This window comes from Thermobia domestica, chromosome 1, assembly GCF_964235325.1.
Source record: "Thermobia domestica chromosome 1, izTheDome1.hap1.1, whole genome shotgun sequence".
In the NCBI taxonomy this organism is placed as follows: Eukaryota; Metazoa; Arthropoda; class Insecta; order Zygentoma; family Lepismatidae; genus Thermobia; species Thermobia domestica.
In genome coordinates this window covers 168134498-168150186 of record NC_137454.1, presented here as the reverse complement: position 1 = coordinate 168150186, position 15689 = coordinate 168134498, and the positions used below count along the sequence as shown (strand labels likewise).

At 35.8% G+C, this 15689-nt stretch overlaps 1 protein-coding gene across 2 annotated transcripts in view; it reads left to right on the top strand.

Moving 5' to 3' along the window:
* Window positions 1-15689, top strand: part of LOC145690894 (aldo-keto reductase 1B-like) — a 90587-nt gene that overhangs the window by 48808 nt on the left and 26090 nt on the right. For both annotated transcript variants that reach the window (XM_081766316.1, XM_081766307.1), the window contains exons 2-4: window positions 394-561; window positions 5645-5761; window positions 13486-13677. In XM_081766316.1, the coding sequence (XP_081622442.1) occupies window positions 394-561; window positions 5645-5761; window positions 13486-13677 (477 nt within the window). The remainder of the gene's footprint in view (window positions 1-393; window positions 562-5644; window positions 5762-13485; window positions 13678-15689) is intronic.

The window sequence follows — 15689 nt, the reverse complement described above, 5'->3', positions numbered from 1 at the left end:
TCACTTATGTTGTGGGTTCAGGTAAATGGCAACGTTTCATTTTCATTTAACATTGGGCATATAAAGAGTGTACAGCCCAAACGGCTCGTCCGATTTTGAAGTATTCCTCCACTTTAGATTGAAAACAACATTCTTGGATATGGTTTTTCCTCTTACATTTTGTTGTAACTCTGATAATAGTTACCTTGTATCAGGGCACTTTTGAGGCACCCTATAATATGAATCTTGTTTTCTGTGTGGATCAGTACATATATTAGTGTATAGCATACATTCGCACATATAACAAAAACTAAATAAATACTCTTTCTAATGTATATTTATTTTATGCAGAAAAAATGTACATTGTGATACATTTTTTAATCAGGTATAATTTCTCTCTCTCTCTCTTTGTAGTCCAAACCAGGAGAAGTGACACAAGCAGTAAAGGATGCCATCGATGCCGGTTACAGACATTTTGACTGTGCTCATGTCTATGGCAATGAGCAGGAAGTTGGAGAAGGGTTGAAGAGTAAAATTGATGCTGGAGTTGTTAGAAGAGAAGATCTGTTTATAACAAGCAAAGTAAGTAGTTCCAATTATACGGAGGGTTGATTTTTCTGATTAGATTTCTACGTAGGTCCAATCCTTTGGATATCATTGCCGTACAATTGCGGGATGTGAGAAGTGTATAAGGGTGCTGTAGATGTGGAAGCGTTTACCTTGGCAGGGTTGATTGATTTAATCACGGTTTAAATCGTATATATATATAATATTAACCCTTAAATAGTACGCGCGCTTCAAAACCCTGCGTCTCGTAAATTATGAAGCCATTTAAACTGATTTTGTAGGGTTGAGAAAAAAAAAAACAACTTCTAATGTTTGGTTTAGCTGGAGTCAAGTATTTAGGCCTCTTCTTTCCATTCTTCAAAGATTATATCAGAAGCCATTCGAGCTCTTTGCGTGCGATAATATAAACAGAATTGAAAGTGGTACAAAAGTTATTGTGGTCGTATTTCGAAAATGAAATATCTGTAGTTGGGTCTCTACATTACGAAAACGATATGTTCGTGATTTAACGGTTAAAATGTTATTTAAATAAAATTTATTTTGCTTAGAACAGAATTAAATGCGGTATTTCTGATCATTGTTGGATACTAATCGAACGTCAGTAGTATGAAACTAGCATCCTAATTCGTACTACATGATGATAGAATGTTAATAATAATGCATGTTTTTAGACTAAAGGTCATGTATGGGCCATGAATAATACCCCTACGGTGTCAAATAAATGGGCCATGGATTTTCGACAGTGTATTTAATTGAATCATTTCATATTGTACATGAGATTTGAGGAGGTGAACCCATTTACCGTTCAGTACTCAAAATTTTTACTTCAGAATTTTACTCATTGTGGTAATATATATATATATCATAGCGTTTTAACTGTAATTGAAACGTCTGCACATACGCTGACAACAAGGTGTTTCAAAAAGTAAAGTGAATTTTCGATTTACTGAAAAACGTGCAAAGATAAATATCTGAAACGTTATCATGTTTGGTACAGTCCACAGCAAAAAAAACCTGCAACATGAGCATGTAAGTTTATTGTAAAACTAAGCCTAACAGCGCAGGGAATCAACAAAACGTCTAAGTAGCTCGAATCACGCCAGGAGAAACTTCGGCGTCCTCCCCTGTACACTTATTTTGGAGCAAAAGACTTCGTCGTTTCACAAGAAACTTACATGCTCATGTTGTAGGGTTGTTGCTGCGGACTGTACATATCATACTAATATTTGATATAACAGCCATTGCGGTCCAGACATGCATTCCAATGTGACACCTAGTCGTTCATGCCCTTCACAAATATAATATTACTCCAGGTTTCCTAACTAGATAATCATAACCTGTTTTGCCTCTTCCTGTGTATTGAAACACTGCCCATGAAGATATTTTTAGGGGTCCAAACAAAGGCTAATCTGACGGAGGATGGTCAGGAATTTCCCAGTTGAAACCAATGATGTGTGTACGAATCCGTTGGACTGCATGTGGTCGTGTGTGTTATCGTGCAGTAACCCTCTCGCGTAGTGGCCCTTTTAGTTTGACATATGGCTGCTTTCAACCTGTCCATGGTTTGACAATAGGTGTCCACAGTTATGTTCCCACTCTTTGCCAGAATATACATGAATAACATCCTTACGGTCCCAAAACACAGGATGTTGGCAGATGTTGTGGTCTTAAATTTCTTGGTCGGCGGTGATAAGTGATGTTTCCATGTCAAGTTCTGGGATTTTGATTCAGGTGTCCATAGGAGTATTGGGGTTTCATCGCCCATTATGATGCGACGAAGGAATGAATTTCCTTCAGGGTCATATAGTGCGAAGTGGGTCAAGTGTTTTTGGTTCTGAGTCAGATATTTTGGCATCCATTGCGCGCACACTTTCGTAAAACCAAATTAGTCATGGACGGTACTTCTCATCGAACCATATGAAATTTGCAGTGCATCTATAATGACATGCAGCCTCACTCTTCTCTCTTCACGAATCATCACATCGACATCACACACATCCCTGTCGGTGATGGATGTTGCTGGTCTGCCACTTCTGTCATTAGCTTCCTCGTGGAGAAGCGGTTAGCGTACGCGCCTTTGGCATGAGACACCCGGCTTCGATTCCCAGTGGGAGCTCATGTGGTTTGCATTCCACGCTAATCTGTAGGTCCACGTTTGATATAACCTCGATGCTGAAAGGGACGCTAAACTGACAATCCAATTCAATCAAATCACTTTTGTCGAGATCTATGACAATTCTACCACTACTACTTGCGAATCCGTTGCACCATACATTCACTTGTTTCATCAACATAAATCTCCCTTTCTCCATAGATCACCACAAATTCTCGATGATTATCAGATAGTTTCTGTCCTTTGGCCTGTAAAAAACTAATAGCACTGCTATATCATTGCTTGTTTATCTTCATTATTTCGAATTAGAATTTAGTTTCTATTTTTTTGAATCATAAGTGTCCATTTGCCATATTTTTAGTGCCTAAACATCTAATATCTAGTTATAACGTAACTGAATGCAACGTACCTATAACGTAACGTATTTGATTGACATTTTTATGCCGGATTCAAGGTTTGCACAAGTGGGCACAGCCCGAAAAAACCCACCGGGTTTTTTCTGGTTGGACCCACCTGAAGAAATCCACTTTAAAACCCACCTGGGTTTTTGATCTTTTTGTTAGTATATTATTGGTACAATTAAGGTGACTACATTGAAAGTAATTTTTATCAAATTTTGGACTTCCTAAGGGCAAATTAGATGCTTTCGTGTTAAGGTATACAAAATTCAACATAAGACCATTATAAAATTCTGAATGCACTGATGAATTAAAAGAAAGAAAAAAAACTTGGCTTGAGATAATTACAGAACAAATTAATGTATGGACTATGCTTATAGCCTATGTGAAGTAAAACATGCAGTTTTATATTTTAGAAACCATTTTCCGTGAATAGTGCGCTCGCCGACTCTGCGACGCCGAGGGACGTTGTCCTTCATACGTTTGATGGATTTAAGGCCATAGGCACCGGTATTACCAGTAAATATGTAAATACATTAGTAAAACTATTAGTATTATTTCTTATCTTTGATGATAACATGAGTATTCTTCAGTAAAATTTGGTTTCCAACAATAGTTTAGTTCAGTCATTTGTTGCTACTCTTCAAATAAGCATTCTGTAGAATCAACACCAGTAATAGGGTAAAAATTCTGTAGGGTGTCTATCGGTCACGAATGTCACGAAAAATTCACGAAATGAGAAAACGGTCATGAAAGTCAAGAAATTTAGCTTTTGGGTCACGATATATATATATATATATATATATATATATATATATATATATATATATATATATATATATATATTTTCAAATATACGTACAAACTGGAAAATTTTGTTCTATAAAACATCAAAATTCACCACCAAAGATGTCTATGGTCGGCTTTAGACGCTACCAAATCGCATGCATGAAAGTTCGGCCTAATTCGCATCCAACTTCGCTCGTGAAAATGTTCCGAAATTTTATGGTTTGATAAAGAAAATGTCACGAAATTTCATTTTGGAATTTTAGTAGACACCCTGTTCTTGTCAAATTTAAGAAGCTTAATGCTTTGAGTTTCGAAGATTACGTAACGCTTACTATTTCAAATGCTGAATTGAACTACCGTACTAGTGGAAATTTCGATGTACAGTAAAGAAAGCTGCATTTTCGGGAAAAGAAGTGCTCGGGAAATCCGCAGTTGAACGCACGAAGCATCGGAAATGAATACTTCGAGATATAAGACTATTTATTTTACGCTGGAAGATATTTGTCATTTTGAAACATTTACTTTATAAAATATGAATTATATCTTTGTTAATAGTTTTAAAGTAATTTTCGGGAAAGAACCGTTTTGCAACAAGTGCTCGGGAAATTCCCGTAATGGAACGCTTAAAGCATTGGAAGTGAACTTCAACAATAAAACTATTTATTTTACGCTGGAAAATATTTATTTCATATAAGACATTTTGAAACATTTATTTTATAAAACATGAATTATATCTTTGTTTTAAATTAATATATTTAGTATTCATATTTGGCGAACGTCTCATCTACATTTGTTCGTTTGTCTGCCTGTACTATACACACACACTACAGGGTACAACTTTCGGTCTTTTACTTCTTAATTTCCAGGGTAGAAGCACGAGACACTCTAAATTAGCCTATAATATTTTGACAGCGATCCAACGTAAAATTTCAAAATGGTGGCCATTTTTCAAGTTATTGGGTATCCATTTTACATGTTGCAATTTTCGGATTTTTAAGTTGAAATATTGAGGGTAGAAGCACGAGACATTCGAAATTTGCTATATAGATTTTCTCGGCTATCCAATGTAAAATTTCAAAATGACGTTTTTTTTTTCTTCTTTTTTTCGGTCAAACAGCAGTGAATAGAATATTGTTGCAAGTTGTCACAATGGCTATCTTGAAATATAAATCACATTTTAGCACTTTTACCCCAAGGACATTGAAATATTTCGGAAAAAAAATTAAACCCCAAAACAACAATTAAACCCAAAAATACCCGAAAACCCCATATGGGCCCAGGTGTTTTTTTTTAAATACCCGGGTTTTTTCAAACCTTGGCCGGATTTAAATAAAATTTTACACAGTTTGTTGTAGATCATTTTTTTTTAAATGTACTCAAACATCTTTTTAACTTTATGAATGTGTTGACAGCATGTTTTTCCACAACTGCCTTAATTATGTGATATATATATACCTAATTTGTGACGAGAACAGTCTGTGGTTTGAAACAATTCAGTCCAGTGTAATAGCATTCAATCCAGTTATAATAGCAGACTCGGATTCATTCGAAAGTGATATTATTGAAGATCATTCAAATGAAAATTAACTACTGATTCTCATGGACGTTTTAGTAAATTATTTTTCAGTTGTGATTAAGGTACAGTGATAAAACTAATGTTTGCGATATTTCATTTTGGAAACGTTACTATTATAGATATTACTCGTTGTCTAGGAATTTACATTGAAAGTAAAATTTCAGGTAATAGTTATTAAAATTTGTTTCTTTGCCGAGTGTAAGTAAAATGTTTGTTTTGTAGTTATGGAATACCTTCCACCGACCTGATCTAGTGGAACCTGCCGTAAAGACAACTCTGAAGAACTTGGGCCTAGATTACATTGATTTATACCTGATTCACTGGCCTATGGCATACAAGGTAAATTGTCTATTTTGTGTATAAAAAAAAGACAGGTAATTATACAAAAACATTTTTTTCATTTGTAATTGGAAGAGAAAACACGATAGAAAGTACAGTTTTTGATGATTCAGAATATCTTTTCATTAATTAGATTTGAGAATATCCTGAAATACAAGTTGATTAGTATGTAAACTAAATTTTTTATTTTTATGTTTTGTTCGAGAACAATAATGTTCGATTATCTGTAACACATTTTTTTTCTTCATTATTCTTGGAAAGGTTTTAACCGGTCGAACAGATATTTTCCTATGTGTAAATATGGATATGCAATTTACAATTCAAGTAGTAATTAGTTTTGAGCTCTGCACAGTGTGACATTTTGATGATTTAGGAGGACAAAATCCATTTTTCCAAGTTATTAATATACATATAACTGCTAGTTATTCCAATAATAGAATAACCATAGTTTATCAAAACAACATTTGTTTCCAATTCTGTTATTTAATCTAGCCCATAGATAAGCCCAAACTTGTCGGAACACCTGCTCAGTGGTTTCACAGTGCGCGTTCGTAAATCTGTGATGCGACTTCGCTTGCCCAGTGTGGATCACACGAGTCGTGTAACAGCAAAAGGGAAGTGGGCATGTATTGGTGATCATATTACGTCTGTTCTGAATTGTAGTGTTTCGGTTCAAAACATTTTGTTCGTTCTGAAAAAATGTACGGAAAACTGTAAGTGTTAAACACACAATTATATTGAAATGTAGAAAAGAGCTTTTAGTATATTATTCCGCATTATTCCAGTGTTAAATTGTATGTAAGTTATTGCTGAGAATTTAGATTTTTCAAAAGTGAAAAGAGTTGTTGTGCAAATTTGCGCTCTTAAAGGATTTTGGTTTTTAATTACAATGGCGCTACAAATTTCCTATCACACTTTATTTGAGATATGGGTACAGAATTCAAGTTCGATGAGATTTGATGCCTTACTGATGCATGTTGAGCGATCAGTTGGCTACACCCCATTATCTGATTATGATTTATCATCTATTAAGGCGTTGCTTAGGACTTTCACTCACAAACTTGAAGTGAAGTGGAAGACAGCATCAAAACATCTCGAACGTTTACTGCAAAATAATTCCTCTTGGCTTGAAGGAAGTCTTCAATTCCCTAATATCATGACATTACAGCCTAGTACATCCCAAGGTCATGTTGGAAGGCCACACAAATTCTTCATTGACTGCAGCCGAAAGTCAAAGAAACGTAGAGTGAAGATTCTCATTGAAGAAACGAGCCATAAGGAACTGTAGTTGGTCATTTAACTAAAACTTAGACAAGAAGGAAAGAGGATCCTGCTTTAATTGTGAGTGAACTTTCAAGTGCCTCTCCCCAGAGAGGAACTAGAATGAAATCTCGTCTTGTATTCTTCGTATTGGCGAGCTTTTGGAGGAAGAACAACAGACCAGAAATAAGCACCACAGGTAATACAGGGAATTCTTAACGAGGAATATATCGAGAACTAATACAAGTAGGATCTGCTCCACGGGCTTATTATATCTGATCCAGTCATTGAAAGTTACCGATTTCCTCCAAAAACAAAACACAGTCGTACTTGATTTATTTGATGAGCCTTCTTTGCACACTCCCAACGAACATCAATCTTCATCAGATGACTCATCGGCCAACTAACTCAGCAGTAGTGGTTCAGAGGGTGATATGTGAAGAATTTATAAGCCAAAATAATGTTTAACTGTCCAAATAGTTTTATAGTACAAATTATGTTATATTTTGTGTTGTGTTATATAAAGTAGAATATGTGATAAATGAAAACACAGGGGAGGAATAATTAACAAATATTGAACAAAAATGGTGAGAAACAGAAAACGTAGAGTGAAGATTCTCATTGAAGAAACCAGCCATGAGGAACTGTCGTTGGCCACTTAACTAAAACTTAGACAAGAAGGAGAGAGGGATTCTGCTTCAAAAAGTAGTATACTAAATTATTTCTTTTTGTTTGTTTGTTCTATTTTCACCCTGTTTCTTTTTTATCCTCAATTATGCGAGTCCACTTTTAATGACGAACTTTGTGTTTTTCCCTTTTCTTTTGTAATAAAAATAATAAATTATAAATTAATAAAATGAGAAAATAAATGGCATGGCTTAAACTAATAAAGTATCATGCAAAAAAAAAAAAAAAAAAAAAAAATAGCAACCTCGCTCATCCTGTTGATGTTTCAAAACAAGAAAAGAAAAAAGTAGGAGAGAGAGAACAAATTGGTAAGAGGCAGTTGCGTCTGCCATGAATAAAACCAAAAGAACTTGTCCAAGGCAGGGGGAAATAGAGGCTAAAAAAATGTTTCCATGCTTTGTTTCAATAACTAATGGTCATTACTGTTTTTTACAATCAACTTTCCTCTCGTTGTCGTTTTTCTTTGTGAGCAACCCTTTCTTCCTTTTTATTTAACGTGTGTCTACGAAAGTTGTTATTGTTGCCTTGGATTTGTTACTATTTCTATTTTTTTAAAACATATAGGGTTCAATAGCATGGGTTCAGTTACTTGTACTACTGTACTCGAGACGTCACTTTAATGTGACAGATTCTTTGGCAAAATGTCACACTGTGCTCTGTCTTGAAACAATGGCATAATCTGGTTGCACTCTCTCTCTCTCCTCCAATGGAAAATGCGTAATTGCTTCGAATATTAATGAGTTTAAGCTTTTGTTATAGGATGTTTTCTTGTTTTCTGCCTTCAATTTCTCAAATGTGTGTTAGAGTAGGCAAATTTTCTCGGGCCCAGCCTGGAATAGCAGAGTTGATATATTTCCGTAAAGCTATTTATAGTTAACTTCTACTGTGATTCTATTGAATCTCATAATGCCATTCTCTTGTACTGTATTTCGAAGTTGAACTAATATTGATGGCAACTCATGGTGTCTGTCGGTCACGGAAGTCCCGGAAAAGTCACGAAATCAAAAAACGGTCATGAAAGTCAAGAAATTTACCTTTTGGGTCACGATTTTTTTTATCTGTACAAATGTAAGTATAGACTGGAAAATTTTATTCTATAAAACGTCAAAATTCATCACCAAAAATGTCTATGATCGGCTTTAGACGCTACCAGATCACAAGCAAAGCACGCTTCTATCGCATGCATGAATATTGGGCATAATTCGCACCCAAATTCGATCTTGAGAATGTTGCGAAATTGTATGATTTGGTAAAGAAAAGGTCACGAAATTTTAATTTGGATTTTTAGTAGACACCCTGCAGCTACATGAAAAGAAGTATGAAATTAGCATATTCGTAAAAAGTCGTGTTTCATAATTTTCTCTTTAAAGTCTTGGTAATTATTGTAGGCAAACAGTAGGGATAGATTTTCAGCAAAGAACTCTCTCAGCTTTGTATGACGTATCCAAAAAAGTACTGTTGAATTTTGATGCAACAAATAGAAAGATTATAACATGAAATAAGATGTGCCTGGAAAATATCCATCAGCAACCGTAACTTGTCTCCAATGCCCGAAAAGACTATGAACCACATAGTGGTAGAATTCACCAAGTTTTGAGCCGAAGAAAACATCCAGTGCTTGAGCCAGATAGTCGAGGGTTCGGAACGATTATACACACAGACGGTTTTCTAATGAATCGAACATAGTAACCCGACTGTGCAAGGTCCGGAAAATATAGGGTATGCATTATGTAGCGTTTTGCAACCAAATAGAATAATGATGCTACAGGTGACGTTAGCAACAAGGGACTTCGCTTTGACTCAAAACAGAATAATTCCTCTGATGCTCAATTGCACCAATCGATGGTTAAAATCAGATAACTGATCTGATAATTTTCATCTTTGGATAAGAATCTTACATCGTTGCACCAACAGCTTGTGAGAAAGAATTAACTTATCCACGAATAATCGGAAGTTGCATAAACAATGGCGTTTTCGGCAGGACGTCATGCAGTATAGTACATTTGATTGGCTAAAACGTGTAACAACTGAAAATATTCGCGTAGCATATGGTGACTTTTTTTGTTACTAGATATGGAAAAAAAGCAAACGAAGAGCTTCAGTCCTCGGGAAAGCGAATATGTCCTAATGGTGGTGGACAAATACAAACGTATTCTTGGGAAAGAACGGAAAAAAAAAGGTATCAAATACTGAAAAGAAAGCTGCATGTCTAATATTTCAGAATATTAGGGGTGCTCAGTTTAATTTTATGGATAATGTATTATATCGGGTTCAGATATTGAAAAAAAAAAAAAATGTTCTAAAACGGGTTAAATTTTCTTATCGGCATTTCAAGCGACATTTTCAAGTAAGGACATTTTGAGAGAAACATCCTCCTTTTGTTACATCATGTTTGGTTAAAGACGATACTAAATTTCCCACAAATACTGTCTTCTCGTAAATTCAACGTTTGGTCCTTGTACTGAAATGTAAGGTAGGGAAGAGAAGAGTAGAGAGGATTATAGAGTTGCGTACAGTAGGGTAGAGTAGTGTACATTAGATTAGGTTAGGTTACGTTAACTCAATGTTTAGTCATCATTATTACGTTACGTTAGTTCACTTTACATCCAATGTTTATCCGATATTTTCAAATTAGGTTAGGTTAGGTTACGTTAGGTCATCGCATGTCCGCTTCACACCTTGACACTTTATTTAGCAGTTACGCAACAAGAAATCTCCCTCGCGATCCTAGTTCGTAAATCTTTTTAAAACCCAAAATTTGGCTTAAGTTTACATCTGTGTCGTCAATTTGTTTCGCTCTACTCCAGCAATGTCGACGTATCTTGCAACTAAGTAAACAAAGTTTGTTTTAGTAATTTACTGTCAGATTTGTATAATATTACCGACTGGCGATGCTAATGTAAATTTGATCACATCTCTGGTGCAGATTTATTATACAGATCCACACATATTCATTGCATGTACACTTCTTTTTCTGTAAATAGACTCTGTATCTCAACAACCATTTTTGAGATGTGTACTTTCATTTCTCAGTGCAGAACCATTTTAGAAGGGCTTCAGTGTATGTACATAAGAACTGTTAAAAAAAAAATTAACTAATTTGTGCTAGGTGGCCACTAAAAAGCACGAATACTATCTAATCAAATCAGGGCAGGAGCATGGCGGGGCCCAAATAATTGCGAGGGGGTTCGTCTGTAGGAAGCAGGCGCGTCAGTAAAGGTAGGTATATATAAGCGAGGCAGTACAGACACTATATATGGCATGGAAACACATTACGTGTTGAATTATATATTTGTACGTTACTAAAGATGTTATGGGTAATATCCCGAGCCGTCCTGGAGCCCTGCGTGGAATGTGGAACACACGTGGGGTCCGCCCGTGAATCAGTGATCAGCTAACTCATGAGTTTTGCATAGTAAGTGTGATTTAAGTGATATCTGGACAGGATTTTTCCCCCTTGTTATAGATCTTATTCAAATCAGTTGATGGAACCCATAATAAAGGGAAAAGAATTATATATAGTTTTAAAAGCTTCTTAAAGAAAAGTACTTGGGCTCGAACGGGTGAATACGCACAAAAAGGAAAGCATGTGTAATGTTAGCAGTCCAGAAGCAAACAGTGATGTCCGTTTTTCTGCAAGATGCTGTAAACGTCCGCAAGAGCAGGGCAAAGTATAGCACGTGCCATAATTACAGGGCGTCTATGATCCCGGGCAATTTTCTGCGGAAATTGGTTGTGTGAATGGAAAAATAGGCGAACACGTATCATATTATGATATTTTTAGATGCACACATTTTGAATGAAAATGTGTCCCAGGGTCACCCGAAGTTTCTCAGACAGGGTCCTACCTAAATTTTCAAATGGTAAGGAGGTCAAGTATTATAATCATTGAAAAGGTATTTGAAAAGAAACAAGATGAAGCAAGTCCCGAGTCTCTACGCTCGCTCTGTACAAAATGATAGACAGTCAAAATGTCAACACAGTAGTCATGGAAGAGTTTATGATCACCATTTTGCATAAGGAGCGCATACAGACTTGGGACTTGTTGCAGATTGTTTCTTTTCACAATGCCTTTCAAACGATATACTACTTCACCCACCTTACCATTTGAAATTTGTGAGGTGGACCCTGCCTGGGACCCTAGGGGAGCCCCTGGGGCAATACGTTTTCATTCAACATGTGTGCCCCAAAAACTAATGGGATACGTGTGCGCCGATCTTTCTACTCATTCAAGCGTTTCCGCAAAAATGGCCTGGGGTCAGAATTTATAGACGCCCTGTCGGCATGGCACATGCTCTTGCGGACGTTTACACCAGTTTGCAGAAAAACGGACATTACTGTTTGCTTCACGGGTGCTAACATTACACATGCTTTCATATTTGTGCGTATTTGCCCGTCCAGGAAAATACGTGAGCTCGACCAAAAAAATACACGCATAGAAATAAGATTATGAATAATGTTAATACCCTTAAAGTGATAGGTGATGTCAGTTTGTCTGCAAGTTGGTGGGAATTTCCACCAATAGATGACGCTACATAGTGACAAAGATAGCCCACCGCATATCTACCGCTACACTACTTCCAACAGTGAAGCTGCAAACGCTAGTTTTTCGCATGAGAAAAGGTTGAATATGTAGTGAAACGTCAAATGGAGTGGAGAGTGGTAAACAATCCAATGGATGTAGTGCGATTGGTTGAAGTGAAAGTGCTACACAGGGTACGTCATTAGGAAGTAATTTGTCTGAAAGATGAGACATATCCATGTTTTCTAGAAGAAATAATGATGCAAAAATATGAAAATCAGTTAGAAACCGAAGGTTAGAGCGCAGTGGTGAAGATTGTAAAGAGAATGAAGAGGAAGAAGTAAAAACGTATAACACTGTAAGTCTTGCAAGAGACAGTGAAAGTAGCCAAAGTGAATACGAACCGTCGACAGTGTGGTCACACAGTTTACTGGTGCCACACTAGAGAACATATTCCAGGATTATCATGTGCGCGGATTCAACTCATATAAAATACTCCTGCAACGATACCCGAAACTGAAGGCAAAAAGCAAAATTAAATGTGTGTTACAATATGTAGCAAAAAACGGCAAAACACAGCTGCGTTCAAAGGAAATCGTCCACTACAAAGACAATCAAGCAGGGCACCATAGCAGAGTTTGATGAAGCGCGAGCTATGGGAGCTAACGCACTGTAATTATGGCATGTGCTCTACTTTGCCCTCCTCTTGCGGACGTTTACAGCATCTTGCAGAAAAACGGACATCACTGTTTGCTTCCGGACTGCTAACATTACAATGCTTTCCTTTTTGTGCGTATTCACCCGTTCGAGCCCAAGTACTTTCCTTGTTAGTACATTAGAGAATATTAGTTGATGAATTACACACTTACTATGTTATTTTTCTTTTTATTATGTTTAAGATCGTTCAGAGATTAAAATTCCATAGCGACTAGTATCACTTTTGTTTACTTCATTTTGAATGTATTTTAAGAAGTGGAATGTATTTTAAACAAAATTATGAAATGAGTTATGTTGTAAGATAGATTGTAAAGCCCAAGAGTCAAAATACTGACTTTAAGTGATTAAATACATCGATATGTATCAAAAAAGAAGAAAGAATAAACAATTGAATTCACTGTTAGATTTCAAAAATTAATTTATTATTTTGAATTATTAAAAGTCAAGCTTATTTCGTTAATTGTTGTTTTCTTGGACTTTTTCTCTAGTACTACTGCTATTTTGTGTATATTTAATTTCTATTTCTTGTTTTATGTAGGAAGGAGAGGACTTGTTTCCAGAAGAGAATGGCAAAACACTCTACAGTGACGTAGATTACGTTGATACATGGAAGGCGATGGAACCATTGGTAAAGAAAGGTTATACACGATCTATTGGACTTTCGAACTTCAATTCGGAGCAGATTGAACGCATCTTGGCCGTTGCTTCAGTAAAACCTGTAACCAATCAGGTATGATCTTTCTTCGGTAGATAGAGAAGGATTAGTAAAAGTTTGTTTCGGTTTGGTAAAAGAAGTTGAAGGGGTTAGAGGGTTAGGATGATTTTATTATGAAGAGGGAACGGGAGGTGGACTAAGTTCTCAGCCCAACCAGGACTTTAGCTGTATGAGTTTGGCTATTCAGTGTATTCTCCCCGAAGGTCAACACACTTGACACATCATTGCACCAACTTCTAACTATTTACTGCTAAATTTTTATCATTCAGAACTTTGTTTTTAGTTTAGGGAAGAGAGAATAATCAGAGGGCAAGGTCTGGCGAGTGAGGTGGGTAGTCAATGCACTGAAACTCTGGGTCCTTAAAAAAAAAATCCATTGTTCTTCCAGCCTTGTGAACTAAAACTTTGTCATGCAGAAACAACATATCCCCTCTCAATCTTCCCCGGTGCTTTTCTTTAATAGCACGCTTTAATTTAGCCAGAAGACTGCAGGAATACTTTTAAAAACCTTTCAGGTTAAGTGAAGAGAGAACAATATATTGCATCTTGGCTTCCCCATTATAACACGAGAAAACATTTAATTACTGATTGTGGAAAGAAAATCGTGTAAAAAACCGAAGAATCAAAGAAAATCGAACATTCGATAGGACAAAAAATGCAAATCAGTAGGCGCAATCTAGTTCCAACGAATTGTTTATAGAGCTATTAGATTAAGTTCAACGACAAAAATATTTTACTAACGTTTTGTTTAAGTTTAATAACGTTAGCAACATCTTTTCTGAAAATGCAATAGATTTCGTAGAACAAAATTACCATTTACAATTCATGAATATCCTTAAACTTCATTATAACTGTGTATAACATTTATTGAGACCACTAAAATTCGAAGGAGAGAACATTTAAAACGCCATCCATGAAGTCCTTACATCGAAACTTTTGACACGATGGAACAGTAAAGAATAAATTCTTTAGATAATGATGATAAACCCAAAATAGCCTTTTGTAGCTTTAATTTTGTAAACGTAACTCTGAAGCTCAGAACGAAATGTTTCCCGAACAGAAGAGAACGAGGTATAAGCAAGATTTTAACACATATTTCAAGATGTATAACTTCCAGATACTTAATAAGATGGTTAGGCAATTAAAACATTTCTGATATGATGGTTGCATAGCGTATACTTGCTGGCAACAACTGCAGGAAACCAATCAAGGCAGCCAGTCCCAGACTGAAGGTCTGGATTGTTGTAAACTCACTTTCTTAATTGTAGAATCTACAGCAGGTAACAAAAGTTGTACTTTAATAGGAAAGTGAAAAAAGAGCGAAAATTTAATTTTTTTAATTCAGAAACCCGACTTACAAAACAAACAAACAAAAAAAAAACTCCCCCCCCCAAAAAAAAAAGCTGCTTTTTTTATCTCTGCTCACCAATGTCAAATTCGAGGCCACGCGCACAGAAAGCATATTCTTAGCCACTTGGCTAAGAGCACCAATTACTGTTTGGTGGGTTTTAGGTAGTGATGATGATGTGGTCAGTACATAGCTTATGTCGTCGTTGTATATTGCTTTCTAAATTGGATTTCTGTGAATTCAAGCAACTCCCGAATTACATCACTTTGCTGCTTTCAAAATTGGGGGTTCCACCACCAGCTTCCTCAATCTAATAATTCTGTTGTATATGAACATAATAATACTAACTCTCTAATGTATGAACAGAAATAATTGTGATTTCATTTTTGTTTCACTTTCTCATTTGACCATAAATTATATTGTGAATATGCAGAAAATTTTGAACTTTGGATTGTACTAATAGTGCAATCCATTGTTTCCTATTTGAGTACTAAGCCTTCAAATGTAGAATTGTGACTAATAATAATAACAGTAATAAATGAATTTTTGAGTGTATTATGAAATAGTTGTAATTTACCTGACAGGTAGAATAGCTAATATTTTAAAAAGAATCACGCTTACACATGAATATTGTAGACAACAGTAACTTCAAGCCAATTTTTTTCTTACAATTTTTGTA